The sequence below is a fragment of the Aulonocara sp. 'chitande type north' Nkhata Bay genome, linkage group LG2 (genome assembly GCF_057382095.1).
Source record: "Aulonocara sp. 'chitande type north' Nkhata Bay isolate Kocher_YH1m ecotype deep benthic linkage group LG2, A_spYH_male_GT1.1, whole genome shotgun sequence".
Classification (NCBI taxonomy): Eukaryota; Metazoa; Chordata; class Actinopteri; order Cichliformes; family Cichlidae; genus Aulonocara; species Aulonocara sp. 'chitande type north' Nkhata Bay.
The window spans coordinates 17,378,056-17,392,500 of record NC_141345.1 but is presented as its reverse complement, the minus strand read 5'-3'; the positions used below and the strand labels follow the sequence as shown (position 1 = coordinate 17,392,500).

The 14,445-nt window shown below is 45.6% G+C and overlaps 2 protein-coding genes across 3 annotated transcripts in view; both read left to right on the top strand.

Annotated features, from left to right (window-relative positions):
* The window catches only part of syvn1 (synovial apoptosis inhibitor 1, synoviolin), a 14,952-nt gene extending 8,729 nt beyond the window's left edge, over nucleotides 1-6,223 (top strand). For both annotated transcript variants that reach the window (XM_086306297.1, XM_086306291.1), the window contains exons 9-16: nucleotides 1,799-1,864; nucleotides 1,982-2,098; nucleotides 2,292-2,461; nucleotides 2,701-2,853; nucleotides 2,943-3,089; nucleotides 4,818-5,001; nucleotides 5,179-5,291; nucleotides 5,383-6,223. In XM_086306297.1, coding sequence (XP_086162423.1) covers nucleotides 1,799-1,864; nucleotides 1,982-2,098; nucleotides 2,292-2,461; nucleotides 2,701-2,853; nucleotides 2,943-3,089; nucleotides 4,818-5,001; nucleotides 5,179-5,291; nucleotides 5,383-5,579 — 1,147 coding nt within the window. In that variant the 3' untranslated portion in view covers nucleotides 5,580-6,223. The remainder of the gene's footprint in view (nucleotides 1-1,798; nucleotides 1,865-1,981; nucleotides 2,099-2,291; nucleotides 2,462-2,700; nucleotides 2,854-2,942; nucleotides 3,090-4,817; nucleotides 5,002-5,178; nucleotides 5,292-5,382) is intronic.
* Nucleotides 6,224-9,082: 2,859 nt separating this feature from the next.
* On the top strand, nucleotides 9,083-13,744 carry LOC147337569 (uncharacterized). The gene is made up of 2 exons (XM_086309006.1): nucleotides 9,083-10,496; nucleotides 13,636-13,744. The coding sequence occupies exons 1-2, from the start codon at nucleotides 9,640-9,642 to the stop codon at nucleotides 13,742-13,744; spliced, it is 966 nt and encodes a 321-aa protein (XP_086165132.1). The 5' UTR covers nucleotides 9,083-9,639.
* The last annotated feature ends 701 nt before the right edge of the window (nucleotides 13,745-14,445 follow it).

Here is a 14,445-nt window from a genome sequence, read left to right as displayed (position 1 = left end):
CACCAAAGCCCAGTATAAGATATATCCTTATCGAAACCAGTTAGATAACTACAGTGGGGCAAAAAAGTATTTAGTCAGCCACCGATTGTGCAAGTTCCCCCACTTAAAATGATGACAGAGGTCAGTAATTTGCACCAGAGGTACACTTCAACTGTGAGAGACAGAATGTGAAAAAAAAATCCATGAATCCACATGGTAGGATTTGTAAAGAATTTATTCGTAAATTAGGGTGGAAAATAAGTATTTGGTCACCTCAAACAAGGAAAATCTCTGGCTCTCACAGACCTGTAACGTCTTCTGTAAGAAGCTTTTCTGTCCCCCACTCGTTACCTGTATGAATGGCACCTGTTTGAACTCATCATCTGTATAAAAGACACCTGTCCACAGCCTCAAACAGTCAGACTCCAAACTCCGCCATGGCCAAGACCAAAGAGCTTTCGAAGGACACCAGGAAAATTGTAGACCTGCACCAGACTGGGAAGAGTGAATCTACAATAGGCAAGCAGCTTGGTGTGAAAAAATCAACTGTGGGAGCAATCATCAGAAAATGGAAGACATACAAGACCACTGCTAATCTCCCTCGATCTGGGGCTCCACGCAAGATCTCATCCCGTGGGGTCAAAATGATCATGAGAACGGTGAGCAAAGATCCCAGAACCACACGGGGGGACCTGGTGAATGACCTGCAGAGAGCTGGGACCAAAGTAACAAAGGTCACCATCAGTAACACACTACAACGGCAGGGAATCAAATCCCGCAGTGCCAGACGTGTTCCGCTGCTGAAGCCAGTGCATGTCCAGGCCCGTCTGAAGTTTGCCAGAGAGCACATGGATGATACAGCAGAGGATTGGGAGAATGTCATGTGGTCAGATGAAACCAAAGTAGAACTTTTTGGTATAAACTCAACTCGTCGTGTTTGGAGGAAGAAGAATACTGAGTTGCATCCCAAGAACACCATACCTACTGTGAAGCATGGGGGTGGAAACATCATGCTATGGGGCTGTTTTTCTGCCAAGGGGACAGGACGACTGATCCGTGTTAAGGACAGAATGAATGGGGCCATGTATCGTGAGATTTTGAGCCAAAACCTCCTTCCATCAGTGAGAACTTTGAAGATGAAACGAGGCTGGGTCTTCCAACATGACAATGATCCAAAACACACCGCCCGGGCAACAAAGGAGTGGCTCCGTAAGAAGCATTTGAAAGTCCTGGAGTGGCCTAGCCAGTCTCCAGACCTCAACCCCATAGAAAATCTGTGGCGGGAGTTGAAAGTCCGTGTTGCTCGGTGATAGCCCCAAAACATCACTGCTCTCGAGAAGATCTGCATGGAGGAATGGGCCAAAATACCAGCTACTGTGTGTGCAAACCTGGTAAAGACCTATAGTAAACGTTTGACCTCTGTTATTGCCAACAAAGGTTATGTTACAAAGTATTGAGTTGTATTTTTGTTATTGACCAAATACTTATTTTCCACTCTGATTTACGAATAAATTCTTTACAAATCCTACCATGTGGATTCATGGATTTATTTTTCACATTCTGTCTCTCACAGTTGAAGTGTACCTCTGGTGCAAATTACTGACCTCTGTCATCATTTTAGGTGGGGGAACTTGCACAATCGGTGGCTGACTAAATACTTTTTTGCCCCACTGTAGTAACTAACTAGATAAGTAAGTTAACTAATAGAGGAGACTTGAGTGCTTTGTCCTTAATTAAAATGACATTTTTCATAATGAGACTCTTTTGTATACTACTGAATATGTTGTGATTATTGCTTCTCTTTTCTTGTATCTTGCAGGCAGTTCAAAAAAGCTGTAACAGATGCTGTGATGTCCCGGAGAGCCATCCGCAACATGAATACGCTGTATGTACACGTCTGGTTTGTAGATGTGAAATCAAGGCCCAGAATAATGGAGTGACTAATGTGTCCTCTGGCCAGAAACATTGTTCACTTCCGCCTCTCTCTTCTGTCTGTGATCAGATACCCCGACGCTACTCCTGAAGATCTGCAGGCCTCAGACAACGTCTGCATCATCTGTCGAGAAGAAATGGTGACTGGAGCCAAGAAATTGCCTTGTAATCACATTTTTCACTCCAGGTAAGTTCTGTGGTAAAAGGTCTGAATCAGCAAGGAAAGATTGTAGCCTGCAAAGAAAAACAAACAGTTCCATGTCAGAGGTGGTCAGCATTAAACACAGGACCTGCGTTTAAACAGAAAAGGAGTGAGTGTGGCAGACTGAACATGACTTTGTGTTTGAAAGGTTTGTGTTTTTGTCCTGTCCTCCTTCCAGCTGCCTGCGCTCTTGGTTCCAGAGACAGCAGACCTGTCCCACCTGCCGCATGGACGTACTCCGTGCTACGAATAACAACCAGACTCCGGCTCCAGCCCAAGCTCCGCCTCCAGCCCCGGCAGCCCCTGCCAACGCCCCTGCAAACGCCCCCGCAGGCCAACCACCAAATGGTGAGAGTAAAAACAAGACCAGGTGATCGCAACCCCCGTGTTTGTGTTGCTTTCAGTGGTACATGAAGGTCATCCACATTATATTGCAGAGCATCAGTAATGTGGGTTCTCCCAGCTTGAAAGCAGCCATTGGATAAAAGTAAACTGAAGTGGGAACGTGGTTTTAAAGCAGCTTATGCAATAGGAATATTCCACTATGTGAGAATTTAACTGTTCTTTTGTCCTTGTATTTTCTCCAGTGGCTCTAGGCATGTTACCAGGGTTTCCTCCCGGCATCTTCCCCTTCTGGGGTCCCTTCCCTGCAGTGCCTCCTCCTGCTGGAGCAGCTGTACCTCCAGCTCCAGGTGCTACTGATGCTCCACAAAGCAGCACAGAGTCCACTCAGACAGCTAGTAAGGATGCCTCCTGTAGCTCCTGAATGTAAAATGAAAGAGACACCTCTGAGTGATTGGGCTTTTGTTGCTTTTGTTTTTCCCTTCAGGCACCACCCAGCCCACAACATCTACTGCAGATTCTGCTGCTACGGCAGCAGGTCCAGGATCAGCAGTGCCAGGCTTCCCATTCTCTTTCCCCCCTCCTCCCTTCCCTGCTGCACCATGGCTCCCCATGCCACCACCTCCTCCCTTTGGTAAGGGTTAGCATTTTTCCAAATATTGTGGTCTATCCTTAAATTCACATTTAGAGTTTTTGCCTGAGCAGGCTGCTGTTCAAGGATACTGGCGATGATAATATCTGTATGAGTGACTTTTTTTCTGCACAAACGCATCTTTTCTGTTCCTTATGATCTAAACTTTGGGTAGGTTGGTTCATTTGTCACACCAAGGTGCCTCGGTCCTGTCAGACCTCTCATAGCCTGACTGTTTTGTCTTTTCAAACATGTATTTGGATTCTGGCAGTTTTGTGTAAAGCATCAGTTTTCATGAGCATTCTTAACTTCTGGGGCGCCTCTGTCAGTGCGCCCCAGGGTGGCTGTGGCTACAATGTAGCTTTCCATCACCAGTGTGTGAATGGGTGGGTGACTGGTTGTGTAAAGCGCTTTGGGGGCCTTAGGGACTAGTAAAAGCGATATACAAGTACAGGCCATTTACCATTTTATTCAAGCTACAGGGTAAATAAATGATGCAAACTGGATACATCGCCATACTTACAGTTCTGAGAATGACACAAATATTAGTTTTCACAAAGTTTGCTGCTTCAGTTTTTATGATGGCAATTTGCATATACTCCAGAATGTTATGAAGAGTAATCAGATGAAGGGCAAAGTCCTTTGCCTTGAAAATGAACTTAATCCCAACAAAAACAGTTTCCACTGCATTTCATCACTGCCATAAAAGGACCTGCTGAGATCATTTCAATAATCTTCTTGTTAACTCAGGTGAGAATGTTGGTGAACACAAGGCTGGAGATCTTTGTGTCATAATGACTGAGTCAGAATAGCAGACTGGATGTGTTAAAGCAGCATGATGCGTGAAATCTTTGTTCTTCCTATTAACCGTGGTTACCTGCAAGGAAACTCATGCAGCCATCATTGTGTTGCATAAAAAGGGCTTCACAGGCAAGGATGCTGTTGCTAGTATGATCGCACCTAAATCAACCATGAATACTTCAGGGTGCCCAAGAAAGTCCAGCAAGTGCCAGGACGTCTCCTAAAGATGATCCAGCTGCAGGATCGGTGGTGCCACCAGTGCTGAGCTTGCTCAGGAATGGCAGCAGACAGGTGTGAGTGCATCTGCACACACAGTGAGGCGAAGACTTGGAGGATGGCAGCAAAGAAGCCACTTTTCTCCAAAATAACCATCAGGGACAAACTGATATTCTGCAAAAAGTACAGCGAGTGGACTGCTGAGGACTGGGGTAAAGTCATTTTCTCTGATGAAGCCCCTTTCTGATTGTTTGGGGCATCTGGAAAAAGGATTGTCCGCTTTACTGTCTCATGCCAACAGTAAAGCATCCTGAGACAATTCATCTGTGGGGCTGCTTCTCACCCAAGGAAGTGGGCTCAATGCGTCATAAGGCCAAAGTAATAACTAAGTGGCTCCCAGGCCTTAATCCAATTGAGAACTTGTCGTCAGTCCTCAAGAGGTGGGTGGACAAACACAACAAAAATTGTGATAAACTCCAAGCACTGATTATGAAAGAATGGGTTGAGAGCATGCCAGGGTGAATTGTAGAGGTCTTGTGAAAACCAATATTTGTGTCATTCTCAAATGTTTTGGCCACGACGGCTGTAGGAACATCTTGAATTTAACTGAGTGTCTGCAAATGTGTCCCAAAGCTCTGGCAGCTCTTGGTTAAGCGTGTTTGTTAGCGTGTCAGTGCTGTTACAGTTCAGTTTATTTTGTCTTCTCTCCTACAGTGTCCTCGATGCCTCCTCCCCCTCCCTCCTTGTCTCGGCTGTCAGAAGAGGAGCTGAGGGAGCTGGAGGCAGAGGGTCGGCGGGGCCTTGAGGCCCGACTCCAGTGTCTTCAAAACATCCACACCTTGCTAGACGCTGCCATGCTCAACATCCACCACTACCTCAGCACCGTCGCAACACTCACGTAATGGATAGATTCTCTTACTTTTGATTAGATATGAGGAATCTGTAACTATTTAACTCAGTTCAGTGCTTCAAGAGATACAGTGATGTGCCAGGTTTGGTCCTCTATGCTGTTTCCTACATAGAATTTTGAGCTTATTGCTTGTTTGACCGTTTGTGCCTCTGCTGATTTCTCCAGTCCTCCTCGGGCTGGCAGCACTGGAGAAGCCAGCGGGACGAATCGCACTGCCTCATCTTCCACAGCTGGCAGTAACACAGAGAGTCCCAGCACGGACAGGGACTCGTCCCTCTGTAAGGAACTGGTTATCGCCTTTCAAGTCTTGTTTTTCATAGGATTTAACAGTGGAGAGAAGTAAAGTAACCGTGACGATTCTGTTTCCAGCCGATCAGGTGAACGGGGCAACGCTTTCCTCTCAGTCCGCTGACTCCACTGAAAGAAAAGAGAAGATGGACGAAGGAGTGGAGGACGGAGAGGATGGAGAGCCAAATGCTGCTGAGCTGAGACGCCGCCGCCTTCGTAAGCTAGAGACAACACCATCGTCGTCGTCATCGCCTCCCTCTCCTCCTCCAGACAACTGATCCACTTGTCCCGACTCAGACATATCACTCTGGACCAACAGGAACTCTGAGCTGGTGTTCAGTTGCTTTGGTTCTCCATTAGCTTTCTTCCATAGATTCAGGTTTCTAACTGTGTCGAGCTGGACTGTCAGAAAATCCTTGTGGACTGTTTCTGCGTCAGAAAGCAATAGCACCTGCTTTTTGTTTGTTTTGATTTGCATCATCAGGGACTGCTGCAGTAGTTGTACTGCAGGCATTTGTCAGCTTAACTGAGACAGAAGAAGAAATGTCCTTTCAAACCAAGCTGTGGTTGATCAGTGTGGGAGAGGCCATGCTGGGTTTGTGTTTGGTAGTTTTACTGTCAGTGACGTCTTTGCTTGAACTTCCTATTTTAATTCGTCTGACATTAGGTCCCGCGCTCCTCATCGATGTGTTACAGAGGACATGGATCATCAACCAATCCAGTGAATTCAAATCAAATGAAACCAATCAGCTTCCTCTGCTGTCTTTTCATTTAACATGCATCATTCTTCTGTTTCCTGCATTCTCAACACGTTACCACTGCAGACACTGTAACATACTGATTTATTTGAATGTGTACATACTGTATAAAGTTTTAATAGGATGATCTGTACATAATGCAGAATAAACTGACTGAAATTGCAGCGGTACAGAAGTTGTTTGCAAACTGTTGTCATAGAGGTGGGATTGTTACAGTGAAGCTCAGTGAGTGTGAGCACCTCTCATCAGGGTTTCTGTTTAAGTGCGTCATTGTTGCCTCTGAGCTAGAGATTGGGGTGTTTAATTAAAACTTAATGCTGATCTAAATGACATCACGTCTTTATGAGTGAGCACCTTTAGCATTTGATTCCAGCGTCTCTCATTTGCTACACTTAAGTAATAAAGATTGACAGAACTAGGGCTGGGTATCGTTTAGGTTTTATCCAATACCGGTGCCAAACCGGTACTTTTGAAACGGTGCTGGTGCTTAAACGGTGCTCGAACCGGTGCTTAAAGAATGGAGAACACAAAATTGGTCCTAAAACCTCTCATGTTCAGGTGTTGTTGTTTTTTTTGCTTTTGTTTTTTTTATGTAAAAAGATAACAATGTTAGCCTTTTCTGCAGCTTTTGGGACATATATGGCATCACTCTTGGCTGGAAGCAGTGCTTAAACAATGGGGGGAAAAAATCAAACTTTGTCCAAAAACCTCTCATGTTTAACTGTTTTCCACTTTTTCTTTGGTCATTTTAGCCTTTTTGGCCAGGGTGAAGGGAGTATCTGCCATCAAACAAGAAGACAGCCGCATGTAGCTATGATGATGTTTGCTAGTTCACCTTACATGCATTAATGTAATAACGTGGTTAGCCTCACACTACTCACGCAGAGAAGAACGGCTGCTGCTGCCGTCATCATCCGCCATCATTTCTGTTACACTGGCAGGGCTAGGGGCCAGTGTTGCCAACTCCTCAATCGCTATTGGCTGTCCTAAAAGTCGCTAGAAGTCGCTAAATGACGTCATCGCCTAATTTGCATAATTGGTCATGCTAATCTAATTGTAACCTATGTTGTTGGAGAGAGAAATAACATCGTGGAAGAGACATAAAGTGAGTAAAAAAACGTCCTAAATGCATTTAGAGTTTATTTAGAACTACAAATTAAATTTCTTTTAGCAATTATTGTTTTTTCTTAATGTCACAATTCCAACCCTGCTCCTTTATCCGGGCTTGGACCGACAAGTGACCCGAAATAGGCACTCTGGTGGAGTTACTTTGTGTGTGTGTGTGTGTTTATAAGTAGTTTTAAACCTTGTGATCCACAAAACAGCATAAGAGTAAAAGAAGAACTGACTGTGTTACAGCACCCGCTGCTTGTTGAGAGTAAAAGAGATAAGCGCTTTCACTCTTTTTTTTTTTTTAGCGACTTTTTTTTTTTTTTAGCAAAAAAGTCGCTTTAGCAAAAAAGCGACTGGTTTTTTTTGGGTTTTTTTAGCGAAAAAGTCGCTAAGGGGTCTGAAAACTCGCTAAGTCGCTAAGTTGGCAACACTGCTAGGGGACTGCGGTAAAGTGAGCCGTCATTTGTGAGCCGCGGTCAAGCCAGCCGCCTCCTATCCGCCGCATAAATTTCCTTGCGCTTTTACACCAGTCTTTACGGTAGCGCCTTTTCGCTTTATATCCTGATTGAAAGCCTAGACTCGCGCACACACGCACGCGCGTGAACAGTCACACGCACTCGCGCACACAAATTACAATGGAACAGCCCAATACAGCCATCGTGACAGTCTGGTTGCATATTCAAAAATTCATTAAAAATCATTCTTAAAAGTTGATGCCAAGCTTTCAACACAATCCTCTTCTCGGACACCTACTTTACCTCTGGGCCAGTTTTTACCCAGATTTACTGTAATATTACTCAGAAATCACAGTAAACTCATATTCAGTGCAATACAGTCAATGCACTACAATTATGTTTATTTCAAAAATTCATTAAAAGTCATCCTGAATAGTTGAGGTCCAACTTTCAACACATCCCTCCTCTGGGACACCTACTGTACCTGTGTGCCAATTTTCATCCAGATTTACTGTAGAATTCCTCAGAAATTAAAGGGTACTTGTATTCAATGCAATACAGTCAATACAATAGAATTATGTCAATTTTCAGAAATTCATTAAAAATCATCCTGAGTAGTTGATGCCCAACTTTCAACACATCCCCCCTCTGGGACACCTACTGTACCTGTGTGCCAAGTTTCATCCAGATTTACTGTAGAATTCCTCAGAAATTAATGGAAACATTTATTCAATCTAATACAGCCAATACACTACAATTATGGAAATTTCAGAAATTCATTAAAAATCATCCTGAGTAGTTGAGGTCCAACTTTCAACACATCCCTCCTCCGGGAAACCTGCTGTACGTCTGGGCCAAGTTTCAGCCAGATTTACTGTAATATTCTTCAGAAATTGCAGGGAACTTATGTTCAGTGCAAGAAAGGCTGAAAGACGACCACCCCTGAACAAGACACACAAGCTGAAACGTCAAGACTGGGCCAAGAAATATCTCAAGACTGGTTTTTCTAAGGTTTTATGGACTGATGAAATGAGAGTGAGTCTTGATGGGCCAGATGGATGGGCCCGTGGCTGGATTGGTAAAGGGCAGATAGCTCCAGTCCGACTCAGACGCCAGCAAGGTGGAGGTGGAGTACTGGTTTGGGCTGGTATCATTAAAGATGAGCTTGTGGGGCCTTTTCGGGTTGAGGATGGAGTCGAGCTCAACTCCCAGTCCTACTGCCAGTTTCTCGAAGACACCTTCTTCAAGCAGTGGTACAGGAAGAAGTCTGCATCCTTCAAGAAAAACATGATTTTCATGCAGGACAATGCTCCATCACACGCGTCCAAGTACTCCACAGCGTGGCTGGCAAGAAAGGGTATAAAAGAAGAAAAACTAATGACATGGCCTCCTTGTTCACCTGATCTGAACCCCATTGAGAACCTGTGGTCCATCATCAAATGTGAGATTTACAAGGAGGGAAAACAGTACACCTCTCTGAACAGTGTCTGGGAGGCTGTGGTTGCTGCTGCACGCAATGTTGATGGTGAACAGATCAAAACACTGACAGAATCCATGGATGGCAGGCTTTTGAGTGTCCTTGCAAAGAAAGGTGGCTATATTGGTCGCTGATTTGTTGTTGTTTTGTTTTTGAATGTCGGCGAGGATTCCGCACGGCACTCCCCTCCATTCACCTCGCGAATCTCCGCTCTCTTCCAAACAAAGTCGACGAATTACTGCTCTTAAACCGGACTAACAAGGACTTTGCACGCTCTGCTGCCCTCTGCTTCACTGAAACCTGGCTCAGTGAGCGAGTCCCAGACGCTGTCTTAAATCTGCCGGGCTTCCAACTTCACCGGGCGGACCGCGAAACAGAGCTCTCAGGGAAAACAAAGGGTGGTGGAGTCTGCTTCTACATTAATGAAGGTTGGTGTACTGATGTCACAGTGTTACAGAAACACTGCAGCCCACACTTGGAAAGTTTTCTCATCAACTGTAAACCTTTTTATTCACCGCAGGAGTTTTCTTCCTTCATGCTGGTCGGAGTTTACATCCCTCCACAGGCCAACGCGAACAACGCACTGTGCGAGCTGGCTGACCAGATTACTACCCTGGAGAGGAAATTCCCGGATTCCTTTACAATTATTCTTGGGGATTTTAACAGAGCAAACCTAAACTACGAACTCCCTAAATACAGACAGCATATAGACTGCCCCACCAGGGACAACATCATACTGGATCACTGCTACACCACTCTAAAAGATGCCTATCGCTCTGTGCCTCGGGTAGCTTTGGGACATTCTGATCACTGCATGGTCCATCTTATTCCAGTTTATAGGCAAAAACTCAAACGTGCCAAGCCTGTAGTCAAAACTGTGAAGAAGTGGACTAACGCAGCAAAGCAGGAACTGCAGGACTGTTTTGACTCCACTGATTGGACTGTTTTTGAAGCTGCATCTGAGAACCTAGATGAGCTCACGGACACTGTGACATCATACATCAGTTTCTGTGAAGACGTGTGTGTGCCAACAAAGACCTTTTGCACATACAACAACAATAAACCATGGTTCACTCCTAAACTCCAACATCTTCGCAAGGCCAAGGAGGACGCCTACAGAAGTGGTGACAGGGTCCTGTACAAGCAAGCCAGGAACACACTGACCAAGGAGATCAAAGCAGCTAAAAGGATCTACTCCCAGAAGCTGGAAGAACGGCTCTCAGCCAACGACCCTGCATCAGTGTGGAGGGGCCTGCAGGAAATCACCAGCTACAGACGCCCCCCACCCACTATTGAAGCAAACAAAGACCTGGCCAACGAGTTAAACACTTTCTATTGCAGGTTTGAGACGGACAGACTCCCACGCCCCACCCTCCCCTCCCCAGGGACATTGCTTCAGACATTGACCCCCAACACACCTTCCACCTCTCCCCCCTTCACCCTGCCCCTCCCCAATCAAGACTCAACGACCACCCCCACCCTCCCCAATCCAGACTCAACGACCACCACCACCCTCTCCAACCCAGACTCAACGACCTCCACCACACCTCTCACCCCCCTTTCCTCCTCCCTGAAACTAAGAATACACACTCAGGATGTGAGCCGACTATTCCAGAAACAGAAGCCCAGGAAAGCCCCCGGACCAGATGGCGTCTCACCCTCCTGCCTCAAAACCTGTGCTGAACAGCTGGCTCCCATCTTTACTCGCATCTTCAACAGATCCCTGGAGCTGTGTGAAGTTCCCTCCTGTTTCAAACGCTCCACCATCATCCCTGTTCCCAAGAAACCCACCATCACAGGACTGGATGACTACAGACCTGTCGCCTTGACGTCTGTGGTCATGAAATCCTTCGAACGACTGGTGTTAGCCCATCTGAAAGACATTACAGGCCACCAGCTGGACCCTCTGCAGTTTGCCTACCGGGCAAACAGGTCAGTGGATGATGCAGTGAACATGGGGCTGCATTACATCCTGCAACACCTTGACCGCCCGGGAACTTATGCCAGGGTCCTGTTTGTGGACTTTAGTTCGGCTTTTAACACCATTGTGCCTGAACTTCTTTCCTCCAAACTCTCCCAGCTCAGCGTGTCACCAGCTACCTGTCAGTGGATCACCAGCTTCCTGACAGACAGAAAGCAACAAGTGAGGCTGGGGGAGATCACCTCTAAAACCCAGTCCCTCAGTATTGGTGCCCCTCAAGGATGTGTCCTCTCACCACTACTGTTCTCCCTCTACACTAACGACTGCACCTCCAAGAACTCGGCTGTCAAACTCCTAAAGTTTGCAGATGACACCACTGTCATTGGCCTCATTCAAGATGGTGATGAGTCTGCATACCGGCAGGAAGTTGAGCGGCTGGTACTCTGGTGCAGTCAGCACAATCTGGAGCTGAACACTCTTAAGACTGTAGAGATGACAGTGGACTTCAGGAGACATCCCTCAACTCTGCTCCCCCTCACCATATCAGACAGCCCTGTGTCGACTGTGAAGATCTTCAAGTTCCTGGGTACAACCATCTCCCAGGCCCTGAAGTGGGAGACCAACATCAACTCCATCCTCAAAAAGACCCAGCAGAGGATGTACTTCCTGAGACAACTGGGGAAGTACAGTCTTCCACAGGAGCTGCTGATCCAGTTCTACACTGCGGTCATTGAGTCTGTCCTGTGCTCCTCCATCACGGTCTGGTATGGAGCAGCCACTAAACAGGACAGGAGCAGACTGCAGCGGACTGTACGGGCAGCAGAAAGGATCATCAGCGCCCCCCTGCCCTCCATCCAGGATCTGTACCTCTCAAGAACCAGGAAACGGGCAGGGAAAATCATCGCAGACCCCTCACACCCTGCACACAGACTTTTTGATCTGCTGCCCTCTGGCAGACGGTACAGAAGCCTGCAGACCAGGACCACCCGACACAGGAACAGTTTCTTTCCCCTCGCCATCTCCCTTCTTAACAGTTGACCTGTCACACTGCTCCCACTGCCAGACTGCAGCTGCACCTTATGTACATTTTGTAGTATTCATTCCACCTCATTCATTTCTGTATTTTATGTATATAAGTTTAGATTCGTTATTTATAGTTGGTTTACATAGCTTTGTGTATGTATGTGTAATGTGTATATATAGACACTTGTGTGTGTGTGTGTGTGTGTGTGTGTGTGTGTAAGATTTACATTGCTGTGCTTGAGAGCCACCATCTACCGGAACCAAATTCCCTGTATGTGTCTGCACATATACTTGGCCAATAAACACGATTCTGATTCTGATTCTGATTCTGAGATGTATATTTGTGAATGTGGAGATGTTATATTGGTTTCACTGGTAAAAATAAATAATTGAAATGGGTATATATTTGTGTTAGGTTTGTAGCATAAACCTATTCGCTGGAACGTTAAGACAATATAATTACACTGCTAAGCAAGACACAAATAGGCAAAGTTCTTCATGTTACTCGTGCACGGGAGAGAACCGGACAACCGCTTGACTCCAGTTGGTCTCGTCCGTTCTCCCATACACTGTCCTTTTATTGAGGTTACATGAATATGCATAAGTTCATTAACATATGACGTCTACATACAAACAAAGAGTACCTTGCCTGTGTGTGTGTGTGTGTGTGTGTGTGTGTGTGTGTGTGTGTGTGTGTGTGTGTGTGTGTGTGTGTGTGTGTGTGTGTGTGTGTGGGGACTGCTGATCAAAGGGTCAAACATCCTTGGTCAGGAAGAGGGTAGCCTCCCCCTCACCCTAGATGGTTCATCCTAGATAACACGGTGAGGAAGTCCTGCAGTTCATCTAAACAAAGAGCACTTAGACTAGAACAGACGCAACTACGTTAATCCTACCATAAAATAATAAGACACGGTATGACCTCTCATGCTCCCAAAGTGCTGTCTAATACACACAAAGTTTGCAGACTATCAAGGATCAAAACCTCTACCAATCTACAACTAATTACAAAACTCTAAGCATATATAAGTAAATATTTCTAAGCATAAATGACAATCAACAATACAAATCTAACATTTCCCCCCTTTTTGACCTTTATGCCTGAAAAGTTCCCAGGTATGAATACCTCATGTCTGACAGTTTCAATGCAAACATTTTTATACTCAACATATGTCAAATCACCCTAAATTACTGAAAAGGTACACAGTTCAACAAATGTATTAGCAGTTATCCCATTCATTGAGCTCATCTCATGGCAAACTGCATCTTACGAGCAAACAAAGAAATTGTTAATTTAATAGTGAAAATAAAAAAGTAACATTTTCAAAAACATCTCAGCTTGGTAATGCTTCCTCCAGGTGTGCACATCACATGTCTCTCTGCAGAGTGGTTTGAGTTCTGCAGGGCGTCATGAATGTCTCTTCCAGTTGTTTCCATCGTTGTCCATAGGACCAGAGTCCAAATGTATGTAGAATAACCATTCAAACATACCAGTTGGTTTTGTTGTTTGTCAACATGGTTCTCAGCTATTTCCAGAGCTGCAGACCTCTCAGCACTCTAGTTTTATGGCCTCCCATTACCTCACTTCAGGCCTTCATCCTGCGAGGGGGATATTTATGACTCCTTCATTGTCCACGCTCTGCAGAGAAACACCTCTGTGGAAAGGGTGCAGGGTTCTCTTGTCTTACTGCTGTTATGATCCCAGCAGCCTTCAGAGTGTCATCGTATGCACAGTATAGTGGCACAGCATTAGGTGATGTTCATAGGAAACTGCTGTCATCACCACCATAGCTTCTGGTTCCTGTGCTTTCACAGAATCATGATGTCATCCTCGAACTCCTTCTGCGCTGTCGATGGAGCTTGGCACGCTCCCCTCATCCCACGAGTTTTCATGTTCCAACGCTGCTGAAGGTTTAAGGCAGAGCACGTCGTACACCTTAGTTGTCTTCCTCAGCGTCAATATTGAATCTTTCATTGTATTTAAAATCTTGCTGTGGGAAGTCTCCTCTTGATTTCCTGGAAGCTTAGTAGCACAGCTCTCTGTGTGATGTCTGCTGTGCTGAAGATGATCTCTGATCCTCCTGAAGCCTCTCTCCCATCTTGTGGACGATCCTCTCCTCTATTTTGCAGGCAGTTTCATGGTCCTTGCTGTGGCTCCAAGGTCTGATTTCATGATGGGCCCCAATCAGCTTGATCTTTGACCTCAACCACTGCCTGGTCCTGTCAGCTATGCGCTTCTCACTGGGCCTCTGAAGATTTCTCAGGAGATTACTGCTGCACCTGTATTTCCTTGCTAGGAAGACAAACTATTTGGAGAGTATGTCAACAATCATCAAACCACATTCTTTAGTTCAGTGAACTTCACTTATAGGCCATCAAAGCCTCATCTGAACATGGGTG

Excerpts from the sequence above, each read along its gene's own strand:
- LOC147337569 (XM_086309006.1), top strand. The coding sequence starts at position 9,640 with ATGCTGGTCGGAGTTTACATCCCTCCACAGGCCAACGCGAACAACGCA. Across the intron at positions 10,497-13,635 it reads CTCCCCTCCCCAGGGACATT|GCCTTCATCCTGCGAGGGGG; the intron begins GCTTCAGACATT and ends ACCTCACTTCAG.